Source organism: Rhea pennata, chromosome 23, assembly GCF_028389875.1.
Source record: "Rhea pennata isolate bPtePen1 chromosome 23, bPtePen1.pri, whole genome shotgun sequence".
Lineage (NCBI taxonomy): Eukaryota > Metazoa > Chordata > Aves > Rheiformes > Rheidae > Rhea > Rhea pennata.
In genome coordinates this window covers 5,447,996-5,474,606 of record NC_084685.1, presented here as the reverse complement: position 1 = coordinate 5,474,606, position 26,611 = coordinate 5,447,996, and the positions used below count along the sequence as shown (strand labels likewise).

The window sequence follows — 26,611 nt, the reverse complement described above, 5'->3', positions numbered from 1 at the left end:
CTGACAAAATGTTTTTAAAATCCTGTTAGCTTTACGGAGTTTCTCTAGCTATGGGAGAGTGAGCTGGCATCTATTTCTGCCCGTGCATCAGCTGAATTGTCAGTTACATTTTGACTGCAGAGTCTTTTAACAATGATAAGGTAAGAAGCCTGATTTTCAGATATCTCATGAAGTGTGCAGTGCTCGCAGTAGAAGAATCCCTTTTTTGACTTATAACCTGAGCCAATTTGCTTTGAAATCAGTGACAGCAAGTAAATGTGGAACCTCATTGTGGTGGTAGACAGTCATTTTTCACCTCCTAACTGCATATTAGTATATTAATTCTAGTGTAAAAATCACAATCCTCTACTAGGTTTTCTCCCTTTTTTTCCTCTCTGCCCACTTGAAATCACATCCAACATTATGAATTGTCTTGTCAGAGCCATTGCTTCTCTCAGCATTGCTGAATTTGTACATCTTTGTGAGGCTCTATAAGAGTTTCTGTGAATCTGTGTGAAAACTGTTACATCTAGGACACAGCCAGGTCACCAGAACTGGATGGCAAAGATCTGACAGCAGCTGGGCCTAAAAGATGTAAAATGTTTAGAGTTCATTCTCAAGGACAGCCCTCCATATCATTTGAAGTTTGACTGTTTGGTGACGGAGTATAGAGGGCCGTCTATGCTGACTGGGTAACAATTGTTGGAAAATCAGTGGTTGCTTAAGCTCTGTTTGTGTACGTGGCTTGGACTTCGGCCTGAATTGTCCTGACTGTTTTGAAGACAGGAGGTCATTGGTCTCAGTTGCTCAGAAATAGTGCTATTTTGGCTCTCCAAGTTAAACAGGGATTGAAAAAGCTGGGGAAGCAGAGAAGTAATGGTCATGTGGGTATATACAGAGAGAGGCCTCTAGAAAAGTACCCAGATTCAGAATCCCTTCAGTTTTTCTCTTCCTAACAAATGCAGTGCAATCAGTACCAGACCTTCTCACTGCACTTCTCACTTCTCATGCCCACTGTGTGATCTAGATGGAGATTTGATTAACTCAGCATTGAGAGCCTGTTTAGTCCGTGACTGTTCTGAGGTTGCCAGATAATACCAATTCTGATGTCTTTTTTTAATTAGAAACATTTCTCTAGTGGATTTACGCCACCAAGCTCCTTTCACATGAACTTGTGAAGTGTGCTGGAGTGCTCTTTTACCACCTGCTCAGGTCCTGGGTTCATTTGGATGGAAAAGACTGCATCCCGGAATTAGTCCCTTCAACCATCTAATCTCATCCATTGAGCCAAACATTTTCCAAAAAAAATTCTTCCTTCATCATCAAGTTTGCTGATGATACCAAGCTGGGAGGAGTGGCTGATACACCTGAGGGCTGTGCTGCCATTCAGAGTGACCTGGACAGGCTAGAGAGTTGGGCGGAGAGGAACCTCCTGAGGTTCAACAAGGGCAAGTGTGGAGGCCTGCACCTAGGGAGAAATAACCCTAGGCACCAGTACAGGCTGGGGGCTGTCCTGCTGGAGAGCAGCTCTGCAGAGAAGGACCTGGGAGTGCTGGTGGATGACAAGTTGACCATGAGCCAGCAATGTGCCCTTGTAGCCAAGAAGGCCAATGGTCTCCTGGGGTGCATTAGGAAGAGTGTTGGCAGCAGGTCGAGGGAAGTGATCCTTCCCCTCTACTGAACCCTGGGGAGGCCTCGTCTCAAGTACTGTGTCCAGTTTTGGGCTCCCCAGTACAAGAGAGACATGGAGCTGTTGGAGAGAGTCCAGTGTAGGGCTACGAGGATGATCAGAGGGCTGGAGCATCTGCCCTATGAGGAGCGGCTGCAAGAGCTGGGCCTGTTTAGCCTGGGGAAGAGAAGGCTGAGGGGGATCTTATCGATGTGTACAAGTACCTGAACGGAGGGTGTCAATGGGATGGGGACAAACTCTTTTCAGTTGTCCCATGTGACAGGACAAGAGGCAATGGGCAGAAATTGAAGCACAGGCAGTTCCGCCTGAACGTGAGGGGCAATTTCTTCCCTGTGTGACAGAGTGATGGAGCACTGGATCAGGTTGCCCAGGGAGGCTGTGGAGTCTCTTTCTCTGGAGATATTCAAGGCCCACCTGGATGCAACCCTAACATGCTCTAGGTGACCCTGCTGAGCGGGGAGGTTGGACTAGATGATCTCCAGAGGTCCCTGCCAGCCTTACTGATTCTATGATCAGTGATTTATCTAGGAAACCATGAAGTAAGCAGGTAATGTGCCCACCTCAATTAGGAACAGCAGGAGTTGATGTATGAATATTTCCCTTGGGAAATGTAATTGGGTGAAAATAATATTTTAGCAGCATTCTAGCTACCAGAAGAGAAATAGTAACCTCCAGTTGCGCAATCACTTGGTGCAGTTTTCGTTCTAGCTATGTGTGTCTTTCACTGTGATCACAAAATTAGAAAACACTGGGAATATCCTTTTATGTGATAATAATAACTGTTTTCTGAATTTGCGTGCTGAATTATATCTCCTGCCTGTTGCACATGATATGACACAGATTGCTTCATGGGCTTTTTAAAGAGAAAAATATACACCATGCACCCCCCACAACCTTGCTGTTGTAATGAGGATGTTTCTATTTCTCTTGGAACACTGTTGCTCCCTTGCATCCTTTTTCTTCCTTTTTTTCTTTTTTCTTTCCTTTTTTCTGGTAATATATTACTCAGTTGAATATTATTTTATAGAAAGGCATTCTGAGCTGATGTTGGCTTTTGCTGCTGCTGAAATCTGTAGCAACAAACTTATTTCCTGTCAGCATGAAGCAGTGAATCAGGGTATCCTCCAAATATCAAAGTCTTTGGAGATTGGTTGCATGATTCATGTTAGAGCTGACATTTATCCCGGTTGTATTTTTTTTTCCTGCCTTCCACTGCCAAAGACTGCTTCTTTCAGACACTAAGGATGTCGTTAATACCAGAGGAGATCTGTTGCCACTCTGCTCTCACCTTGCGTTCGGCTGAGGATGGTGGCTTCCTTCAAATGTGCTGTTATAAGCCTCAGCTTCAACATCAGGGCTCAACCGAACCCCAAATCTTACAGAGAGAGATTTAAGCTTATTACAGTGGCCCAGCTGACAGGTGATAACTCATGAAGTTGAAAAAAATCATTTAAATAGTTGAAATATAAGAAACTGCTCGTGTCATGTACAGTGTCCTAGGGCCTTCTTCAAACCCCTTTGCTATCAAAGCTCTTACTCTGAGGATGAACCAGGCCTGACCAACTGCACTTTGACGGTGATTCTTGAAAACACTGGATTTGATTCAAATGGGTTAATCTCCCCTCAGATGAGATTTACATCTCAGATAAAAATAAACTCAGAAAATGCAATGGAGGACAGCCTTGGCCCAAGATGCAAAGCCGAGATACACGTTACAATGTCTCTGTATGTTTGTGTCTGCAGTGTCAGTTCAACCCTTTAGGAGGACAGCTGCAAAGACTGGACAGCAAGGGTTTGGTCTGGGTCTGTCTTTAGCAGGAAAGCGGGCAAACTTCACATTGTCTCAGTATAAAACCATTAATCATCCCAGGCTTTCTCATGAGTTTCATGAACTTTCCATTGACCGTTAATAATTTTCAGTTTAATGAGGCCTAAAAGTAGGAGTGTCTTGGGATTTGTCGGAACTGCTTTGCACAGCAATATGGGGGAGAAAGACCAAAAGAAACAAAAACTGCCTTTAAATTAACAAATGAAAATCTAAAAACAAAAATACTGTTGATGTCCCAAAGAGTACTCTTCAGTCATAACCTCTTTTTGAAATATTGGAAAGCACTAAGAACTAACATCTAGCATTAACTCTAAGGATCTTACTAGCACCTGTCTGTGCTGGCTTGATTATAACATGGATAATAAAGTTGAATGTTGAATTAGAAACACTTGACAACATGGGTATCCCTTCTATTGGTCAGAATATATCTTTCAGAAATTTTAAGGGCAGTTTATCTTCAGGCCATCATTTGCAGTGAAATGTTTTGTGTGATTTGTGCTGCTGACACAAACGCACCTGCAGACATGCACTACCATAAGCTATATAAGGAAGCAGAGAAAGTTAAGACTATATTAGAAGTATGTTTCTAGCTATAACTTTTTTGTTGAAGGTATCTTGAGATTTCTGATTTTGTTGTCTTTATCCCTTGCATTTAACTTTTTCTTATTTGTTCAGAGGAGATGGATAGCTATAAAATCGTGGAGCAGAAAGCCTTTTTTTTTTTTTTTTTTTTTTTTTTGTCAGTCCTGTTCGACTCTTGAAACTTCTGAAGGGATTAGGTGATTAGGTGGGTTCAGAACTGACTTTGCTGAGTTAGATTTTTAACATTTAAGTTTAAAGCTCAAGTGTTTTTTTGTGTGTGGAATGGCTGAAGCTTCTTGCCACTCTCATTATATATCTCATTGGGTATTTGTCTGGGTTAGTGATAGACTTTGACACTTTTCTGTTTTCCTTCAGAAGATCCCATTTAGAATGGCTCCTGCTACTGAATTTCCCTTTTTGTAATTTTTCCAGGTACTTGTTTCCTGTATCATCTTCATGGTAACTTCTGGGATGAGAGAAAAGTCTCTTGCCCCACTTAATCAATAGATTTAATGTCATCTCATAGGACATCAAGTTTCATATTTGTCACTGTTTCCAGTGTTGGATCTGTGTGTTCATAGAATTGTGGTAGGCATTTTTCATTTGAAGACCTTTGTGCTTGTTAAAAACACTCTTTTAGCCTCTCAAGATTGTTCTTGTCTCTAGAGATATTTTTTTTTTTTTTTTTTTTGAAGTTCAAGAAAATTCCTTAGCCTTTGCTTGAGACATCAGCATGGTAAACAAGGAGAAATATTTTTTGGCTTTACTAAAATTGTTCATGCTTCTTGTGATGTTTTATTCTCAAAAATTCTACTGTACCCTTACATACTTATGCAGTTCCTAACAGGAAAAAAAAAGAAAAATGGTTCAGGAAAATGAAGGTGTTTCAAGAGAAAGTTCTAAGGCAGAGTTTGTTTCTGTACCAATTTCAGTATACTGAGAATATGGTTGCTCTGATACAAACATGCAATTAAGAACACCTAAATTATTTCTATTTCTAGCCACAGTGCTTTTATTTGAATACATGATTACATAGGGATATCATTTCTTCAATGAAGTTTGAGGATGGGACGTCACAAATTACGCAAATACAACGTTCACATTGAAGTGTAGCTTGCTCCAAGATCACAGAATTTTAATTGATGGTCTTTACTGCAGCCATGACTTGTCTGTCTCACATCTTAATTTCCAAACTCAAATCTGTTTTGTGTTCTGCAGGCAAGAGCTAATAATTCAGGAATGAGGGAACTGAGGATTAAGTTTTTCACTTACAGGAGAACATAGAGCTTTCATTGACTTTGCTGAGGCCCTCTTTAGGCATCTGGAAGTGAAAGTTGCCTTCAGGCATTAAAATTAACACCTTTTGACTAGGCTAGAGCATTCCTTCTATCTTGGCAGGCTGCATCCTAGTTGCTGTGGGAACCAGCATTTTTAATTTCCTGACTTCTGTGTACATCCAAAATTGTAACTGTGATGTACTCTGTCACTAAGGTAGCTTTTGGGGGTGTGCAGGGAATTGAGCCATCAAAAAACATTTTACGTAGCACTGCCTTCCCTCAGTATTGCTTTGCTGCATCTAATGGGCATCTTCATGAGGCCTTTTGGAAACTTGCAGTTCCCATTTATCTTATTGAATAATCACAGAATAAAAAAAAAACAGTGAGAGGTCACTTAGGGATGGTCTAAGAAGGGAAGGACTAAGCTACGCCATGTTGGAAAGTCACCATAGGCATTCTGCTCCAGTGTCTTACAGTTTTAAAGCTGTACTGGTATCTTGACCTTGCTCTCCTGCTGAAAGTTAAGCTGTGACTTCTTGGCCTCTCCCCACGGATACTGAGAATGATTTACTTTCTTATTCTTTGCAGCATTTCTCTGTGTCTTTGAAAACTATTGCCAAGCTCCCTTCGATCTTCTCCCCTCAAGGCTGTGCAAACCCAGTTCTTTCCAGCTTTAACTGAAGGCCACATTCTGTGGCATCCTCATTGCTGTTGTTCCCCTCTGAACACTCGAGATGAGCCAAATGTTTCTTGAGGTAGACTGTGTCCTGGCTGAGACTTTACAAGTGCTGAGTAGAGAGCAAGAGCCCTTCTGTGTCTTCTATGCAGCATATGCTAGTTACCCTTCCTGAGGAAAGGTTTGCTCTTTGCTCCTTATTGTGACATTACGATATTGTTGAGTTGAAATTGTGATCTGCCATGGCCCCAATATCCTTTTCTGCGGAGTGCTGCCTAATCATTTGTTCCTTATACTTTGTAGTTTGTAACTCTTCTCTGAGGATGAAATACTTTGTGTGTCCTCACTGGATTGCATTGTGGTTATTTTGGACCATTTTCCCAAATTTTCAAGATTATTTTGAAGTCTAATCTTGTCAAGCAGCATACTGAAGAGTCTTTCAGCTTGGAGGCTTGCTGTTGTGACTTTAGCTGTACAGGAGAGGAAGAATACGGACAAATGGTTCCAAGCGATCGAGTTATGTGGGCTTAATATGTTCCTGCTAATCAGCTGAGCCACGGTAACAGAGCATTTGCGTTCTCCTGACCTACTGCATTCACAAATAAAGTGTATTTAGATTCTTTCACAATAAATATTAGCGACCGTAGCTCAACTCATGAGCAGTAACTTGAAGCACTTAAAAGTCTCTGGACTAGTAACAGGTGTCCAGACCCGCACCTTCCCTTCAGTTTCATGCTGAACAGCATAATTAATCCTATTAACTTTATTTTTGAAGCAAAGGGCTTTCTCATTCCTCTATCTCTGAATTCCATTCTCACAACTGGGCTTGTGTAAGTCTCATGTCATTTCTGTTAATTCACCATGGGAGGTGATGTTTGTTTGCCTGGACTATAGATAAAACGGCTTCAGGGATGGGCAATTTTTATCTCCCAAACTAGAATGCACTCTCTGTTCCACAAAGCCCTTCCAGAACAAATCTTATCTGCTGAGGGAAAAACTACTGCATCTTCCTGATTAGTATAGCAAAGTCTGTCTTCTTTGAATTCAAAGATGAATTAGCAGTCTTTGCTCATTAACTGAAGACTATGGATAATAGGTCTAGATAGGATGTGTGTGTTTAATAGGCCTGTTGGGACTCTTCACATTAGATGACGGAAGCCCTCAAGGAGGTATGTAAAGAAGCAATAAAGAGTATGTAATCAGATTGCCTTTAACCAGTCTAAAATTAATTTTATACACCAGGACCAGCAATATTTTGCCCTACCAGTATTGCTGCTGTTCTCTTCCTCTTAACCTTCTTGAACTGTTCTAACCAGAATTACTCCTCACTTGTCAAATTATCTGTCTTTGCCAGAAATAATCACTGCTGTTTCACAGACATCTGAGCATTGGTGCCCAAACAAAGGAGAAAACCTCTTTCCCAAAGGAGCTTTTGAACCATTGCTATTTCCAATTTTCCACAGAGCTCTCCCTAGCAGACATGCACAGATTCTGTTGCAGGCTGACTATCATGGTAAAGGGTTGGATACACGTGGAGAGTGGATTTGCAGTATCTCCTGTACTGAGGATTATGTTCCTGAGGCTCAGTCAGACCATTTTTTCCTCTATGACACTTTTAAATAGAAACAGTTTGATTTGAGCTCCAGGAGGTTTGGAGTCATGCAGTGATTGAGACAGTGCATGTTGTTGGAGGATCACTAAATGCTGAAAGATGGTTGGAGAAACTGGGGAAAAGAGGATTAAACTGGGGAAGCTGGTGCCAAGAATTAAATGCTTTAGAATAAGTTGGCAATAGGTGCTTAGCATGTATCATCTCTTCCCTTCCACCGAAGGAAGTCACTGTATAAAGGGCTGTTTACTATGACAAGTGATTCATTTTCATGCTGAGCACTTTTTTTTTTTTTTTTTTTTTTTTAAGTACATGGTAAGAATATTGCTAATGTGCTCCCACCGGCTTGATCTCTAGACATGGTCTACCTTTAAATTACTTAAATGAGCATGAGTTCTCTTTTTCTCCATCTCCCTATTACCCCTTCACTCATCGCTTGTTCAGGGGGAGCTGCCACTAATAGTTCAGTTTAAATGATAGACTTAATTCTTTGGGGGAAATTGATATTTGAAAAACATGAGTGGTTTGAAATCCAAAAAAAGCTATTTCTTCCCCAGCTGGAACACATTCTGTGTTAAATCTGATCATAGCAACCTAAAAGCCAACACTTCACGATGCTTCTGTGTTTGATGCCAAATTTTACCTAGAAACTGTGCAGTGCATATGCTAACACCCATTGTGCAATGCAGGTGGAACTGTGATTCATTATCACTTTCTGTGAACTCAGAATATCAGCTCTTGTTCACAACAAAAAACAGACGAAGCTGTCTTGTGGGCCACATGTTTGGGCTGATCCTTGTAATGCCAGTTTTCAGAATTTCCTGGCTTCAGAGAGGAAGTGGAGCATCCTCCTTTGGCAGATGGTTCCTTCAAGATGTTGTCACCTTTTAGTCTCTTTGCATAGTCAGACTTCTGCCCCTTCTAAGCCATGTGCTCCAGGATTAGCTGCTCTCCTGTTTTTAAGCGTCTTTTCAAGGAACGAGCAGTGCTTTGACCTTTCCTCAGCAGGGGCACGTATGATGTTATCCACTCTATAGCACATAGGACTAGTTTTTGAGTTGATTTGGATGTTAAGTCTGCAGGGTGGCAGTCCCCTCTGTGTTGTCTGCAGTGACAGCCTGTGTCTGGTAAAATGTGTGGATTTCTGATGGATCCATTAAATGTTTCTTAGGGAATTACAAGAAAATTAGTATCTCCAGGGTGAGATTATTGGTGGCTGAAGAAGTTAGTAGCCAACCAGTAGCCTAGGAAGCAGGAGGGTTGCAGTATCAGCTACCCCAGCTGATTATTACAATCATGAAGTGGAGCAGGTCATGCCTGGCACATCAACATAAGCTGAAATCAAGAGTGGTTTGTGTCATGGGGTCACAGCGGCTGATTTGTTGGGGTGTGGGGTGCTTGGAGTAGACATCCCTATTTGTGCTGTTGCTGCAGCAGTACTACCCTGCTGCAGGCTGGGGGAGTCACGAGGGAGAGGCTGAATCAGGAACTGGCCATCTTGTTGGTGCCCACTGTGCTGCCCTGGGCACTCACCACCGATCACCGTTCACAGCTGAGGTTGGCTGGGGTGGTGGAGGAGACAGTTGCTCACAGCATGTTGCTCAGTACAGTTGCAAGTAGGCCACTGGGGGCCAAGGGCTCTGTAAGGTCAGTTCTGCTCTTTGGTATGGTCACCCCCTGTCCTGTATGTTTAGGGACAATACCTGGATTGGAGAGTATTTGGAACATGATCTTTTAAACAATACCTGGAGAAGAAGAGTGAAGAAGATGAATATGAGGAAGACAGGAAAATGACCTTGGATATGAAGCTCTTTTTGCCGAGGTCCCTGAAGTATGGGTGCAGTGGTTTGTTTGGAAGGCAAAGAAAAATGAGGTTGCTCAAAAGCAAATGGACTTTTTTTTTTCTTTGTCTGCAGGAGAATGTGCTGATAAGAAAAGAAATAGATCTTTTCTCATTCTTGGGCTACTTTTTTTGTCCCCTTTATCTCTTTCTGCTGCTACCTTGTTGCTCAGATGTAATTTGTTTAGTTTACCTTAAATAAAGGGAATAAAGTTACGCTGTGTTACAGCTATCAGGTTCACAGATAAAAGCCTCAATAAATAAGATTCAGTGGCAAGGCTTTAACTCAGGTCTGGTGGTGGTGGTACTGCAAGCTTCATCTGCAGTATGTAGCATCACCTCATAACCCGGGATGGTCAGGTAGGTACTGTTTATAGGCAGGTATAAGGTCGGCCTTAACGAGACAGTTGTAAAGACTGAATTGAGAAATTCCGTTCTTCCTGGAAAGGTCTGTAGCCTATGTACTAGTTTTATTTGGCTCTCCTGTTTAATTTATGTCAGTTGGATGAATAGCACCAGGGCTGTCCTAGGGATAACTGACTGGATCCCACTTGTAATGTGAGCAGATGCGGGGATTGTCTTCCTACCTCCTGAGAACCTTCTCTGCAATTAGGTTGTATCCTCCAGTAGTGATATCAGAAGGAAGGCTGGATGGCTGTTGTGACAGGAAAAATTAAAAACTAAAATGATGGGAGTGTTTTCTTGTGGCCAGAGCTGCTATTCTAGAGGAAAGATGAACGGCTAATGCAAAGTCCTTAGGAAGGACAGAGATGGAAATCTTGGATCAGATGGTTGTGGATAAGCTGATGTGATCAACAGAGATGACGAGAGAGCAGTTGATTAGGGAACAGACCAGTACACAAGGGATTGCTTAGTGTCAGAGGAATAGCCTGTGCCTTGCTGTCTATTGATTCTTGTCTCTTGTGTTGCTGTAACTGGTACTGCATAGAACGGTCTAAAACTTTGGTCAACACGTGGTGTCACTTTCTCCAAGTATGGATTTTTATATCTTTTTTTTCCCCTCTAACCATCACGTTATGTTTGTTTAAACTTTTTCGTTACAAATTTTGAGGTAAATGCTTCCTGCTCTTTTGCTGGTAGAAGAAACTGAGGCCTAAAGTAGGTAGGAAGCCTTGGTCTAAATTCAGATGGTAACTCAGGAGTTCGTGGCTCCCAACCACTTGTTCTACCTGACCCAGAACACTCTGCAAAGAGAACAGGGTCATCTTTATTGCAGAGCAGATTTTTCAAGAAACTGTGCGGTGATCTTCACAGTTTACTTTGTTGCCAAGATAATCTTGTGTAAAAGCCTCTGTGAATATCTCCCCAAGAATTCTGCAATGTGCCACCACTCGGAAGCTGTCTGGTGACGTGATTTCTGCTCCCAGACTACTTGCACAAATCTCTGCGTAAATGTCAAAAGTTCAGTCTGGTCTCCAAGTAGCATCAATGAGGAAAAGAACCGAAAAGAACAGAACTCAGACTTCTGTCTTTTTTCCCTAAGCTCCTGTTTTAACAAGGCACTGATTTAAATCAAAGCCAGTTCAATCTTTTGAAGCCTTCAATACCAGCACAAGCATAGGAAGAGATCTTAGTGTTTTCAGTTCCTGTTTTGTCCTTTGCAACCTGCAGCACCCCAAAAGGTGAAGATAAATAACCAGTAATGATTGGAGTCTTGTGTGCCTAAACAGTTAACAAGTTCATCATTTTTTATAGAAACTGCATCCTAATTTTTATTCCAAACAAGATTTCAGCACTAATTTTTGTTTTGACAAATATGATTTGACATAAGAACAGTGGGAGTCAAGACCTTTCATTTTTGATCTAGGTTTACATTGCTGTGATCTAAATTCCTTCCCCTTTTGCTCTTGCTTTTCAGTTGTAAACTTGGTTATTAAAGTTAGCAAAAAGCTATTTGAAACTCTGTTCTGTAGCATTTGAACAGTCCTGCTATATGCAAGATTAAGTATGATAGCTTCCTAATGACTTGCGCTGTTCCTTTTAAGCATTGGCACAATGGATTACTGTACAGATTTTTTAAAATGACTTTGAAAATGGAAGATCCAATTTCTGTTTGCTGAGAAACTTCATGAAGGACTGTTGGCCAGGTGGCTGGGCCAGGCCCCCTGAGTCTAGTCTCTCTGATATTTGAGATGGTATTTCTTAACCTCTTTGCTTGCTCTGGTGCCTTGGCACTGCCTACCAAATGTGTGTGTTGGTGAGGTTAGTTTGGGCTTCCATCCTGTGCCTGCCAGACGGTTCATAACAGCAGCGTGTTTGTTACAGCAGCAGTACCTGGCTCTCTAAGGTGATGCAGAAGACAACTATTTCAGTCAAGCTAAACATTAACATGAGAAAAGTAGTGTTGAAAAGCTGATAAGGATACTTCTGTCCCCTGCTCCTTGGGGATTCTTTCCCCTTTCCCAGCATTGCAAAGGTAGTACATCTAGGCACGCATTAAATTCGTCATTATTCCTTACACTTAGCAAAATTGGTTAAGTTGAGACAGGGAGTCTGCCTTGTTATATGTGATATATGAGTGATTTTTGACTTTGCAGCAGGACAGCACTATGTGGGGTCAGACACCTGCCAACCATTGTGCTTACTGGATTCCAAGACACCAGGTGGCTCTGGAACTTGCAAGCTATTTCTCCTTCCTGAGGAAGAAGACTATTAAAGACCCCACTCTTAGCTACATGTTTGCTGAGGCATCATGTTTAGAGCTATTCTAAAGACTCTCAAGGGACAGACTTGCAGCTGGGAGCCCTTCAAGTCTCTCATCTGGGCTGTGAACTCCAAATTGTCTATTTTGGGAAAAGGGGAGTGAGGGAAGGCGACTCTCTGTCCCTCCCATCACAGCTGTTCCACTCTGCCTAGAAATTCAAACATTTGCTGAGCTATGGAGGCTGAGTATGTGCCCTGGGGCTAGGACTCTTGTTTAGCCATAGGGAGGAGCAGGTGTGGGTCTGTGTGGTAAGTCCAGCAGCAAAGGGATTTGAACAAGTAGATTCTCAGCCCCTAAATACCTCACTCCAAGGATGTATTTAATTTTCATCAAAATTCTTTCCTGGAGCCTGGTGATATCCCTTAGGTGGGAGAGCTAGTCAGGCTTTGTAGGGATGGAGCTGGAAAAGCTGGAAGGAAGGAAAAAAAGAGGGCTTGATTCACCTATGTGAGCTAGTATTGAGAGCATTTAAGAGAGATTCTGGAGAAAAGTCCTGAAATGTAAACTGCTCTACCAAGGGCTGCTTTTCTCTGAGCATGCTATTCTGCTTAATATAAACCCCCTGAGGTAGAATGAAGGTAAATGAAACATGCTTTGTTACGAGTGAGTCACTCTGTTGCCTAATCATTGTCTCTTCTCATGTCAGTGAGTCACTGATGCTTTGTTAGAGCAGCCTGCCAGACCCCAGCCCCTTTTCCCATGGGAGGGAATTCGCTGGGGCTTTGGTTGGTTGGCAACTGGATCGGCTGAAAAGGTAGCATGAGGTTCAAACTCTAAGGTCTGGAAAGCTGATACGTTGCCTCATTATGGGCAATGCTTAACAATTTGAACTGATATAGTAGGAGCAGAGCAGGGAAAGATGAATCGTTTTTTTGAGCACAGTGAAACCACAGTGTTTTCTGGTGCCAAGGAAACGCACTGAAAATATCCTGGATGCTCTTGCAAGTGCTTTGCAGCCTCTTTGTTTTTAGTTTTTCTTTCTTCACAGTCTTACTCTGCCCCTCTTCCCCCTTCCTGTCTTTATTTTTGGTCTTTCCTTCAGTCCCTGCTCACACCTCACTCATGTAGTTGCTATCAACAGAAATCCATCCAGTACTCTGCATTTCAGCGTGCTGTTGTCTGGCTGCGGTATGCAGAGGGTGGAGGCCGCAACTCCTACCTGAAAGTTCTGACCCTGGCTGCAAGAAGCCATATGAAAAATTGTGTTTTTCTCTGACGTGATGGTCTTTTGTTCTGTGTGACTCTCACAGAGATTGAAGGAGAACTAAATCTGGAATAATGTCACTGTCTCCAGGTAAAAGACAATTCTTTGGTGTTAAGACTTTGTCTTTTGTCCAGCAGATCACTGTTTTGAAAAGTGCAGTCCTGTCCTCAGGGCCCTTTTTTATGCAGGCACTCAACTGTGTGAGCAATGTCTGGACCAACGTTATAGCCCAGTTTGACTTGTGGCAGTCCCCTGTTATTTTCAGGCAAGCCTTGGCTGTAAGCCTGAGCGTGTGCAGGTTGGCTTGGGTTGGCTTCAGTTGAATTTTGCAAGTGGACCTGGTGGCTTACGAAAGCTTCAATAAGTAAGATGTAAACTCTTACTAATGCTCAAATGTGAGGTTTCCCTTGTGCACCTGAAGCTGGTATGTTTGATTGGCCTGTTTTTGCCTAAATTGGTGGGTTTGATTTGCAGATAATGGGTAGCTAAAAGGAAGTTCACGGATGCAGCAGCAGTTTGAGATTGTTGCCACAATTATACTTAGTCCCTGCTTGATGCTTTGCAGTGCTTTTCAAGCCTTAATTAGCCTTTGCGTGTCTGGCACATGGTAACATAGATATTCTCCACCTTTGATCAGCCCTCCTAGCCTCCCTTTAAACTGTATATTGAGAAGAAAGCTGTTGTATTCACATTTTTCCTCTGCGCTGGCATGCTGGGACTCTGAAGGAGAGCAGGATGGTGGAATACGTGCAAATGGGTGAAGCTTGTGCATATGCCAAGGATCCCCATCCATTAATTGTGGATTCCCTAGTAGCAGGAGTAGGAGCTCTTCACCCTTTATCATCCTCATCCAACTTGTGTTTGGGACCACACATCTTTTGCTTCTTGGCCTCAGTTTGTGGGCTCATCTTCAGTTGATACAAATCTGCCAGCTTGCAGTGCCAGCTCTTCTCTCCTGACCTTTGCTTAGTGTGTTAGAGATGGCTTTCCCTTCTGTCAGCTAGCAGGTCCCCAACACCGGCTACACCAGAGCTGCAGTAGCATAGTAGGCTTTTTTAATTGTTAGCTTCTTTGGTGGTTATTGTGCTTACAAAGTATTCTCCATCTGGTCCCATGAACACACTTAAACATCCTAACGAGCCTTTACCAATGCGTTTTGTCTTTAAAAGTCTTGCTGTAGGTTATATTAACGAACACACAAAATAGCAGGCATCAGGAACAAGTCAGGGTAAGAGATGAGAGGAACAGAGGTGAATGAGACAATCTATTCAGCTGATTTTCCCTAGACTAGAATGGGCTGTTACTGGCTTTATCTGTGGTGTTTATAGAGACAGAGCTACTGTTAGTTCCCATGAAAGCCCCTCTGAGATGGAATAGCTTGAATGGTCCTGTTCCCTCCAGACTGGCATTAGGGCATGTACTCAGTGAGGCTGTGGGGGTTTGCCTTCCGTAGGCACAGTGTGTGTACAATGCCTTCTGCTCTCCGAGGAGCAGTCCACTGAGCACCTTTCACAAGCATTATGTTAATTAATGTAATATTTGTTAGTGATTTCTGTGGTAGTGTTCACATGTGAGCAGACAGATGATCACCCCTCTGAGTGGGTGGAAGTAGGAATAGAGCAGCCTTGTTGCCTCCATGGATGTCACCATTCTTCTCATTCACAAGAGAACAAATACACTTGCGGCTTGGAACGGCGTGGTACAGGGTCTCCTTTGGCTCAAGGTGCTGAAGAGATGAATCTTTGTGTTGCTACCATGAGCTACTACTGGTTTGCTGTGTTCTCACAAATGAAACTCCAGACAAAGACCCTACCACTTGCTATCACAAGAGCTGCCACATAGTCCTTCAGTTAGAAATGTGCAGGTCCCTAGACAGACATCTTTGTGTTCTGCTTCACATACCAGATCTTCCCGCTGATACCAGTGGATGAGTTCCTCTTTCCTATTTAGAATGACCTTGTGCTCTCACTGGGCAGTATAGGAAACTGTTGTGGGTCCCAGACAACTCCAGCATATATAGCTTCCCTTTTGGCCATCAGCTAAGCAACTTTGCCTCTCTCTGAAGCATGATGTATCTCTACTTCAAGGCAGTTTTGCAGTGGGATCCGGGATACTTTTTCTGCACAGGGCCTAAGATTTCTGGAGACAGGCAGAAACTCAGACATGGAGTCTTGCTTCAAAGCCATAGCTGCCATTTCTGGGCACCTTCAGAAGAATTTCTTTAGAGGTTTCCTTGGTTTCTACTTCAAAACTCCATCAGAGAGAGAGTACAATGAGGCTGAAACCAGTAATTTAGAGAGAGGAGTATCAGCAAGAGTCAAAAGTAGTGACAGACCGGGTTTTGATTTCTTTCCTCCTTGAAGCTGCTTCCCCTTTGATTATATCCCTTGCATTATAATGTGTAGATTGGGGAAGGTGATTATTTTTTAACATCTCTCAAAATACACAGTGTGTCAAGCAAATATCACCACCTTTATAAATGGGTGCATATGTATTGTAATAAATATTCTAGGATATGTATAGCACTGTCTTCTGACAGCTGGTCATAATCATAGCTACTGGACGTTGTGTCACAAGCCCTGTCATGATCTGATGAAGCAAAGCCTGAGTAGGCACCTGAAAGCAATAAATATTCTCCTGAAGTGATGTGCTGCTGTACACAGGAGGGTCTGGGTCCTCTTCAGATGTCTTTTTTCTGGCCTGACATGTCACAGAGACACAGCAGAGAAGTCTTGATGCATGGTTTGCTCTCTGCATTTGTGGATAGGAGGGAGGTTCTTTTTTTTTAATCATTCTCGTGAGACAGCTGAAGCTGACATGGTACCTCTTGGTCTTGAGATATACTTTGTTAGCTCTAGGAAAAAAGTCAGCTGTGCATTTTGCAATTGCTTCAAAGCTGGCACAGAAGAAAAAGACTGTCAACAAGACCCTTGTACAAAACACCGGCTATGGTTCTTCAGATATGCAAGTGTTAAAACAAATGCCTAAAATGACGAAAAGGCAAACCAGTAGGGAAGCAGAGTTTGCCCTCCACTTTGCCAAATACAGGGGAGGAAAGCGAAGCAACTTGGAGCTATGCTGTAATGAAGATCCAAGCATATTCCTAATCCCTTGGTGCATTTCTTGTATTTAAAGGCATTACTTGCTAAAAACATAAAAGGCTCTGTAAATTCAGGCAGTATTCTTTTTTATTTCAATCATCTCAGAACTGTAACTTTTGTCTCTTTGTCTCAGATTAGTTTGAGCAAATCCAACTTCTTTTTCATTGTCTCTCTACAGATTATGAAAGGCTTTGTGGATTATATGATCAAATTAAATCGAGCCCATTAGTGTTACTCTCAGAATATCACAGTAATGGGATGTGCCTCAGGCAACACTGTCCTTCCTTCTTTTTTAGAATGCTTTGCCTGTCTCTGTGTTGCTCAGAGCTGGTGTGTTTCTCCTCACTAATAGGAAAGTGCATAAAAATCACATAATCATTAATATTGAAGAATCATTAAGGTTGATTAAAAACAGGTCTGACTGGGATGATGTTGATTTCATGGTCACTGCTTTTGGAAAACATGCCACAGAAGCATCAGCTCAGTGTTGTTTTTTAGATCCCACTGGTTGATCCAGTGGCTGGTTGACTCCATCTTTTGCTCTTCTGGAGATAGCTGCAGTTAGGTGAGCATTTCCCAAGTCTATAAGTATAAATGAATTTCTAGAGGCTGTCTGCACTGCCTTTTTCCCTTTTCTACAGCTCCTGTTTTTGATGCGGACAGCATCTGAAAACTAGCAATCTGTAGCTGAGCAGTAAAGTCTTGGTTGGGTTTTTATTAAAGCAATGATGTGCTGACTGGCTGAAAAGTGTCAAAACGGCAATCTTGTAACATCAACAAAATAAGAGAGGATGCCTTTTTTTACGGGAGAAGAATGTTGAAAGCATAAATGAGCCCTGCACAAAATCTGTGGATCTGAGCACTTGCCCTTTGGGGAAAGGGAATGGTGTATGTAAGAGGCAGTTGCGCTCTCTCTCTATCCCCCCTCCCCCCCCCCCAGTAAGAGAAGACCAAGGTCATAAAGTTTTTGGCAGATGACTCACCTTTGCTTTCCTTTCCCCTCTGGGCTTTCCTCTCTCAAATAGAACTGAAGTAACACTGAAAGCATTACAAAAGCGTCATCTCAATCTGAACGTGTAATTAAAAAAAAAGTTCTGGGAAAGCTAGGGAAATTCAGAGTGATGTTTTAAAGTCGGTCAGTGAGAAGATGGAACTGACTTGAGCCAAATAGAAATACATTTCAGGAAGCCCCTGGGCATAAGCACTGTGTGCGAGTCTCTGAATGCACTGACAAGGGAGGCGATATGGACAGAGCTGGTACGTGCAGCTTCTACATCTGCAGAAGCAAAACCTGATCCTCATCCAAGCATCTTTGTGGCCAGGAACCTCACAGTACCATGACTGTCAGGGAGTAGAGAGGAAAGTGGCTGTAACAGAGCAATGTGTGTGTGAGTGGGAGCCTACAGGTGCATGTTGCTAATGGCGATACAACAACAATTTCTCACCTAAGTCTCTGTTGCCTTACACGTGTAGAGAGATGATGGAGAAGCTTCTGTTTGTCCAAACTGTAATCCTCCAAGTGAGGAGCTATATTTGCTGAGTTACCCAGGAAAGTGAAGGTAGTTAAATCCCAAAGGGTGTTGAACTGTGATGCGCTTCATATCCCTTGCCTTCTACTGCTAGGAATGCTTTTAGGGAACCATAACAGAAATAAAAATCCAGCACTGCGATGTTCTAAACCCAGGGTTGTTAACATTATTTGCAGTTCTAGTTTCATTTAATCTCAACTGCTACAAGATTGTCTGTCTACACACCCTGTATAGCTTTCTCATCCTAGCATAGTATGCCATGTTATTCTGTCTCGTTGGAAGCTTTCCTACAGTCTGTTTGCTTGAGAAGAAGCCTGGCATGCTTTTGGTATGTTCCCCCCCCCCTTTTTTTTTAAAAAAAAAGAAAGCATGGATGATATGGTAGTTTCAAATACTTTGTTGGTATTTGCTTGATATGCATGTGTCCCATTGCCATCTGCTGGAGAATGGTGAGCATGCTCATGGGGCCCATTTGTTCTGTTAGCCAAAGCAAGGGAGCTGTGTCCAAAATCACCCTCTTTCTGTTTTCAAGATTTATTGAGATTAGTTTCTGGTCTAGCTGATGCTGCATTTTTTGTGTTGGTAATCGGAAACCCTGAGTCATGACATGGTGCAAAATTACTTTGTGCCCAAGATAACAAATACTGCATCAGGACAGAATGATCAGCTTCCTGTCCTGAATGGTCTTGCACAATAAAAACATAATTCTCTGCCATTACTTAGAAGAAGGCTATAGGAGAGGGCTAGGCTTGTAACTGGATTAGAGAGAGACTAAGTTTAGGTTTGCAGCTGAACAAAGATTAGGGCTGGAATCTCCTTAATGACGCTGGCCAAGGCAAGAACTGGAAAACAAGGCCAAGATTTGCAGTCATGACTAGTGACTTAAAGTATGGACTTTGAGCTGTTCCACGGGGTTATTTTTTCAAAACAGTATCATAGAATCATAGAATCAGTAAGGCTGGCAGGGACCTCTGGAGATCATCTAGTCCAACCTCCCCGCTCAGCAGGGTCACCTAGAGCATGTTAGACAGGGTTGCATCCAGGTGGGCCTTGAAGATCTCCAGAGAAGGAGACTCCACAACCTCTCTGGGCAACCTGTTCCAGTGCTCCATCACTCTCACAGGGAAGAAATCCCCCCTCACATTCAGGTGGAACTGCCTGTGCTTCAATTTCTGCCCATTGCCTCTTGTCCTGTCACACGGGACAACTGAAAAGAGTTTGTCCCTGTCCCCTTGACATCCTCCCTTCAAATACTTGATCAGGCCTTTGAAAATCAGGCCTCTCTAAAGCAACCCATTGTGGGCAGCTGAGCACCCTAGTCCCGTTGGAGGATCTCAACCTAGACTGTGGCCAAGATCATCTTGCTGGATCCTATCCAGACATCCCCAGCATTGAGGCTGGAAGCTGCTGCCTCTCCCATTCGCTCCAGAGTGGAATGGGGCAAATAAAACCAACAGAGGTTGGCTTAGAGCAGGAAGAGAAGGCACAAATGAGGCTTTATCATGTTATTCTCTTTGCAATGCAGGAGGCCTTCGAGGAGCTACAGTGGTGGATGCCTTAGATACTCTGTATGTCATGGAACTTGAGGAGGAATTCCAAGAAGCAAAGAAGTGGGTGGAGAAGAGTTTTGACTTGAATGTGGTGAGTCAATTACTGAGAATGCCTGCTTGTGTCACAGAAATGCTCCCTCTGAGTTCAGCCAGTTCTGATCACAGAGTTTTCTCTTAGAATCATTTGAGGAGAGGAAATATGAAGTCTCGCGAGGGAAGAAATGGCTCAGCTTGCTGCTTGGGGTTGGGGTTTTTTGTTTGTTGTTTTAGGTGGGGGGGGGTGAGGCTAAAAGAGACTACTGAGGTTCAGCCCATCTGCTTACACATGAAGAAGGGGTCCAGCCAGGGGCCCCTGAATGAGACTCTCAGTGTCTGACTGAAAATGTAGTTCAGTGTTTAAATGCTTTTTGTGTTTGGGTTTTAAAAATAATAGGTGCTCCAAGGAAGTTTTATTCATCAAAGAGGAAATGGCTCTTTGTATCAATTAAATATCTGTATGTGATAGTGCAAGTTTTCTTTTTACATGTCTATAGATTAAGGTTGTAAATACTAATCTCCTTGACTGGACTCTTCACTGGTATCATCTTCAGTGGATCCTCTGCACTGGGAGAAAGGTGCCTTGGCAGCAAAATGGGGGAACGTATTGAGCTCAGCCTTGGGTGGAAGAGCATCATTCTTGAAAATGGCTAGCCCTGCTCACTTTCCATGCCCTTTGAATGTCTTCTAGCCAGATTTTCTTAGAGCTAGTGTCAGATTTGCTGGGGCCCTGAGCACAGCACCTGCCTTGCAGTACAGGCTCCTGTTGCTTATCCCACTCTGTGGCTGGGGCCGCTTGCTGTTGTTCTGACTACTAGCATCCAAGCCAGCTCTGCGCTTCTTGCGGGAGAGCGGATGGAGTCATATCAGTGGCACAGGGAGAATGTTAAAAGCTGAGTGCTGTTCAAACTTCTTTTTTTTAATGCCAGCCTAGTTGTCTGTTGTGAAAAAATGGTTCTCCCCATGGGAACAATGCATGCAGCTGCCTTTATAGAAAAGCATCATTTGCGAGGGCACGACTGGCATTCATATATTTACAAAAGGAAGACCACATCTGATAAATTTGGTGAATGCTCTCAGTACATTATTGAATCGATAAACAAGGGACAAAATCAACTGGGAGATAATTTATCCGGATTTCATAAAAGCTTTTAATCTTGGCCTGCAGAATAGATTGATCTGTAAAGACAAGAATGAATGCTATGGATTAATCAGTGGAGTCAGAATGTACACCAGAGGAAGAGCAAGAGAGAAATTAATTAAAAATTGGCTATGTATAAGGAACTCTGATAGTCCAGAAGAGTGAGACAGGGACCCACAAACTCTGGGTGCACTACTCTGTCCATGTCATTTCAGTCTTCATCTGGAGATCTAGAGAAAGGACTTGCGCAGATTATTTGGAAAGGACAGGCTTGTGCTGAGGTTAAAGTGCCCCTTCCTTTTTCCCTACTTGCTGAAGGCTCTGTGTCAGCAGAATACCTTTCTGGTCTGTGGCTTTATGCATTTGCGTGAGGGTAGGAATCATTTGTCATGCAGATTCACCAACCAGAAGCATGCTTTTTTGGTAAAAGCTCATTTTGAACGCAATTATTTTGACATTAGCTGATCATCTGCTGAGTAGCTAGAGCATAACTTGTTCCAGATGAGTGGGTTGTTGAGCGATTCAGTGAACCAGATCCATCTGTGTCTGTTGTCTCTGGTCGTGGGGCACATGAACATCACTCAGTTTATTTCTCTTTAGACATGCCCATGACAGGTGCCCCTTAGGCTGTGATGCTTTCTGAGCCTCCAAGCTGAGATGAGTCCTTGAATGGCAGAAAGCACCTTCCAAGACTTCTTGTCAGCTGGTGATAAATGGACAGCTGGGGGGGGCGGTTCTTCCCTTCAGGATGCAGCCATCACTGTAGAGCAAATGAAGTGCTTTGAGATCCTAGATAAAAAGCTACATGACACTGTGCGTGAAGAGCAGAAGACAAGTTTTTGTCTATAAGCCATTCCCCTTAGCTCCTATTTGTATATGCACTTTGCAGTCAAGAATATCATTATGTATTTTCAGAATGGAGAAGCATCCTTGTTTGAGGTGAACATCCGCTATATTGGAGGACTGTTGGCCGCGTACTACTTAACTGGAGAAGAGGTTTGTTTCAGCAGCCCTGTGTGTGTGTCTCAGTCACCAATAGTGTGTGTCTCTGTCACCAATAATGAATTGAAATGGTTCTCCAGCAGCTTTTCACTGAACATCAGATAATCACTCCGTAACAACAGGCTAAACCTATCATTTTTATGAATATCAAAATGCCACTAATGTTCTTTTAATTAAGTCTCACATAATTACCTTGCATACACCATGCATGGCTCATCAGCAGAGATCTTCTCTCCAGTGGGCAGTTCTAACAATATGCATTTTCAGTTGAATACACTACTCCCCAGTGAAACGCCATTTGCACTATCTTTGTCTTTGTACCTGCTACTTTATGGTTACTCTGTACCCTAAATATAGGCAATATTTCATCAAACATCATTCCAGACTCTGCCCCTCTACTAAGGGGCAACAACTGGTTAGTGACAAGTGCTCCAAATTCTGCCTGGGCAGTCTTTCTTTAGCAGTAATTTGCAAAATGAAGTGCCCTGGGGATAGGGGCACTTCTTTCTCTCCAGCCTAGCAGAGGTTGAGGCTTAATGCCATAATCTGTTTTATAATATAACTGAACTGAAATTTTACAGCTGGTATAGAGATGAAGAGATTATTCCTCTGCCCTGGAAATCTTAGGCAAGCAGAAATTCTGATTTGGGGGGGGGGGAGTTTTGTGAGTGAAGGAACTGTAAGATTGGCTGTAAATGAGAGGTCAGCTCCCACCAACCATGGCTGAGTGCTGTCTACCATGGTGGGATAGAATAGCTCATCATTGCATAGTGGTACCATTGATCCATAGATTCACAGGAGCTGCTCTGTTACTAAGGTTGCATTTTAAATGAGTTCCAGGAATGAGTTTCCTCTGTGATTTCCCTCCAGGGAAAACTCTCAAAGACTCAGTGTCCCGACTCAGGGTCTGTCTCAGTCACAACTTTACCAGGCTTCACATCAGCAGACCAAGAAGAAATCATATTAAACCATAAAGCTCCTTTAAAGCATTGTCAGCAGTGATGCAGCAGCCAGGGCAGTGCCTGTCGCATACCTGGTTGGTGTCACCAGGCTGAAATGCAAGAATTGAGGCCCTGTCTCTTGGCTTCCCTTTCTGAATCAAACTCACCTCCTTTTGAGTGTATCAAAGCCCTGCAAGCCTGCAGGAGAGCTCAGGATTCCTCTGTGCTGTATTTTTAGAGTAATAAATTCCTGCCTTCTTAAACTAGTATGACAGCTTGGGCTGTATAGGGGGGCTAGAGGTAAAAGGCTTGTGCTTTATCTCATAAGTCACTTACAGGCTTCCCTTGATCAGGACTAATCTCTGGAGCAAAGATTAGTGCTTGTATCAGTTTGTCCCAAAATAATTGTGTATGGTAGCTTTGTGCTGCAAGCCACCATAAGCTATAATTTGATTTGAAAGCCCAAAACTGAGGCATTAAAAATGGAAAAGGAGCGGCTTAGAGATGAAACCATGAAACCTTCCTGGGAAAGATTGCAAGTACAAGACTGTTTGTTGAAAATCATGTTTTTTGCAATAGGAGATAATAACAACAAGGCAAACCGATGAAAATCTGACAGTGCTTCTCCCTAGAAAAATTTTCTTTGATTTTAATTTAGGCATTTCACATTCCTGTGTCCTCAGCCACATTGGGAAAGGAGAAGGATTTGTCCCCTAAAGGATGCTCCTTGGGTCAGTTCATATGAAAGCAGAAAGACAAGGCAATGAGCAAGGCTACTTCCAGCATTTGTAGTGGGCAGCAAGATTTGAAGAGGAGACATTTGGCTGATGGAACTCATTTCTTGTTCAGCTGGTCAAAGGGGATGTACTACTATAATCAGTTGTTTAGACAGCCAAGATCTTCAGGGAATAGGAGATCAGGGGTGTGCTGATGATAGTTAAGCCCTACGTTGAGTTTCACTTGCTGATCCTGAAAGGTCCTTGGTTTCAAGAGAAGGTAATGCAGAAAAGGATTGCTACAGCCCAAAATTTTGAGCTTCCTCTTGAGCAGAGGTTCAGTAGGCCCTGTGAGGTCAGTGGGTATAAGGACAAGAGCTAGGAGAGGGTCCCACAAAGCTCACTGAACTGTAGCCACTCTTGTTTACCCCAGCTTTGATGGTGGCTGAATTTCAGACTCCTATCCTGGGTATGCATGGGCAGTAACAGAAACAGATCACAGAAATTTGCCACGGAGGCATTTGGGGTGTTCTGTGAGCTCAGCAGCTCTGGCTGATCTTATCTAGGTTCACTGTTTGCCAGGAAATTTAAGACTGGCTTAGAACAGATTTTTAGAGACCATTCAGATAGACACCAAAGTTCTCCATGACTTTTGGTCCAGATCCACCCAGGAGTGGATCGAGACCTGAAATGACAGATTCTTACAGTGCAGTACTTTCATCTTTCTTTATTGGCATGCTTGAAAAAATACATCTGGAAGAATCCAGTGTAACTAGTATTTGTAAGTGGTCCCTCAAATATTTTTCCTGTCTTCTTTTAACAGGTGTTCAAGAGTAAAGCTCTGGAACTTGGAGAGAAACTTTTGCCAGCTTTTAACACCCCTACTGGTATCCCACGCGGCGTCATAAATCTGGGCAGGCAAGACACACGTCCTTATGAACATGTCATTTCATTACTGAATGTTTGCAAAAGACCAAGACCCAAGCAGGAACAGCAGCAGTTCCTCAGAGGTGCCCCCCTCTAGTGCAGATTCTTCGAGGTCATTTGTTTTGCCAACCCAAAACCAAGAGGTACCTTGGCAGAGATTGCAGGTGACTCAAGTTAACCCCAGCTGTGTATTATTAATTTTAGGCTATCGACAGTTTCTTCCTTATCTCTTGGCAGGGCTCCCTGCTGCAATAGCATTTTCCTCACTGTCATTTTCTTTAAAAGGATATTTGTAGTCTGCATGTAGCACGTGTCACGCTCTGTATTTTTGCAGTATGCCCCACTAGATGCATGTGAATTTATCCAGGCTTCATACCTGGGAAACTGGGAAATTGATTGGATGGGACTAGCAGACAGGTTTGCAGAAAGGGGGAAGTATACAGATCCTCTTTTTTTTTTCCCTGCTGGCAATACTCAGCCACGTGTGTATTCTTCGAGTCGCAGTGTTTCATGTCAGGTAGGTGGTGTTCTCATGCTGCAGGGGAGCTTTGAGGCAGCTGGGTTAGATAGCTTGCTGAAGGTCACTCAACAGAGAGATGTGAACCTGGAGGCTGGACTTTTAATCTCTGAATCTCACTAAGAGGTGGTGTTCCCAGCCAATAAGGGCTCATAGGTTCATTTTGATACCTATTAACCAATCCCCCTGGGAAAAAGCTGCATGCAGGCTGAAACGTAGACAGCAGGAAATGTGGGTTAACAAAAGCCTTTCATCCTTACCTCTTGCAATACTCAGAGCAGCAGCTGCGAGAATCTTTATTCTTCTCTTAGCTCAGACGTCCTGTTTGATTCCTGTCCTTGTGAAGCGCAAGAATCAAACGTTTGACTCGGGCCAATCCATTGCTCAGTTCTCACTGTCACACTTCAGTTGTCTCATCTGCATGTGATCCCAGTGAAAATTTGAACCACCACCACCACCACCACTTTAATTGTTTCTTTTTACAGAAGAGACATTCTGCTTCATCTGTGGTGATAAAGGCTCAGCGTAGACTAACCTTTTGCAGAAATGCCAAACCCTCCCCTGCCCTTTGTGAAGACAATCGAAACAGACTGTGCCTGCCTAGACATTCCCAAAATGTTTTGCTGATGACCTTGACTAAGAACAAAGAAAATCAAAATAACACAGAGCCTGAAATCCAGAGCCCATATTACTGTTTGGAGCTCTGTCTTTAGAGCCATGATATGGCTAGGAGGGCCTGGAGTATCAATAAATTTAGGAGAAAGGATGAAGTGAGCTAAATCTGTAGCCTGGCTACTGCAGGAACATGATGACCAGCCAAAGCCTGTAAACCCAAAGGGGAAGGGAGTTATTCAGCATGAGGTGGCATATGGGTATGGAAGCAGAGATGAGTGAGATGATATAGAGAGAGTGGATGTTTAAAACACAAGTCAGGGCCAATCCAAAGCTCAGAAGAGTTTTGCAAGAAGGAATTGGCCCCCAATTCTACTTTTGCAAGGATGTGCTAATTCCAGAGAAACCTCACTAGCTCAGAAGCAGGAGAGTTTTAAATAGCATGTGCAGGGTTTCTGTTGGTGGTGGATTTTGGAGGGGGAGGGATGACTGAAAATGAAATTCAGAAATTTGAAACAAACAAAAGCTGGCTTTGCATTAATTCTGAGTAGATATTTTGGGGGATGCAAGTAGAAAGACCCTCCCTTTGCTCTTCCTATAGCCAGGTGGCCTTATCTCTTCCTATCACCTTACACCACCTTTTCCTCTTGTGTCCCCTCTGCTGATGTGCTTCCTTGTGGCCTTCTGTTTTCACAAAGGCCCTCATATCATATCTCACACAGGCTTGTTTTCCATCCTGCTGGTCCAACTGCTGCATTTTCTGCCAGATTTTACCATACATTGTCTTTTCAAACTGCTTCTCTGTCCTCCCTGCCTGCATGTTGTGCTGTGCTTTCTCTTCTGATGCCTCCTGGTCCTGGCCTCTGGCCCCCCTTCACATCCCTTTGCACCGCCACATTCTTCCACATCCTCCTCTTCTGGCCACCCGGTTGAATTGGCAGTGTTTTGCTGCTTTGGGTCTCTGTGAGGGAAATAGCCAGTTTCAGTCTATACTTGCAGAGGATAATGCCCCACTGCAATTGAGCAATCAAAATGCATTTATATGGGGAACAGAGGCAGCTCTGGGCATTTTCTTTTGTCTTGAAAACCAAGATACTTAAAAGGTTTCGATGTTAGAATAAAGGGCAGA

At 43.0% G+C, this 26,611-nt stretch overlaps 1 protein-coding gene across 1 annotated transcript in view; it reads left to right on the top strand.

Annotated features, from left to right (window-relative positions):
- The window catches only part of MAN1C1 (mannosidase alpha class 1C member 1), a 66,148-nt gene that overhangs the window by 25,999 nt on the left and 13,538 nt on the right, over positions 1–26,611 (top strand). The window contains exons 4-6 of the mRNA XM_062593970.1: positions 19,566–19,681; positions 21,683–21,763; positions 24,250–24,344. Coding sequence (XP_062449954.1) covers positions 19,566–19,681; positions 21,683–21,763; positions 24,250–24,344 — 292 coding nt within the window. The remainder of the gene's footprint in view (positions 1–19,565; positions 19,682–21,682; positions 21,764–24,249; positions 24,345–26,611) is intronic.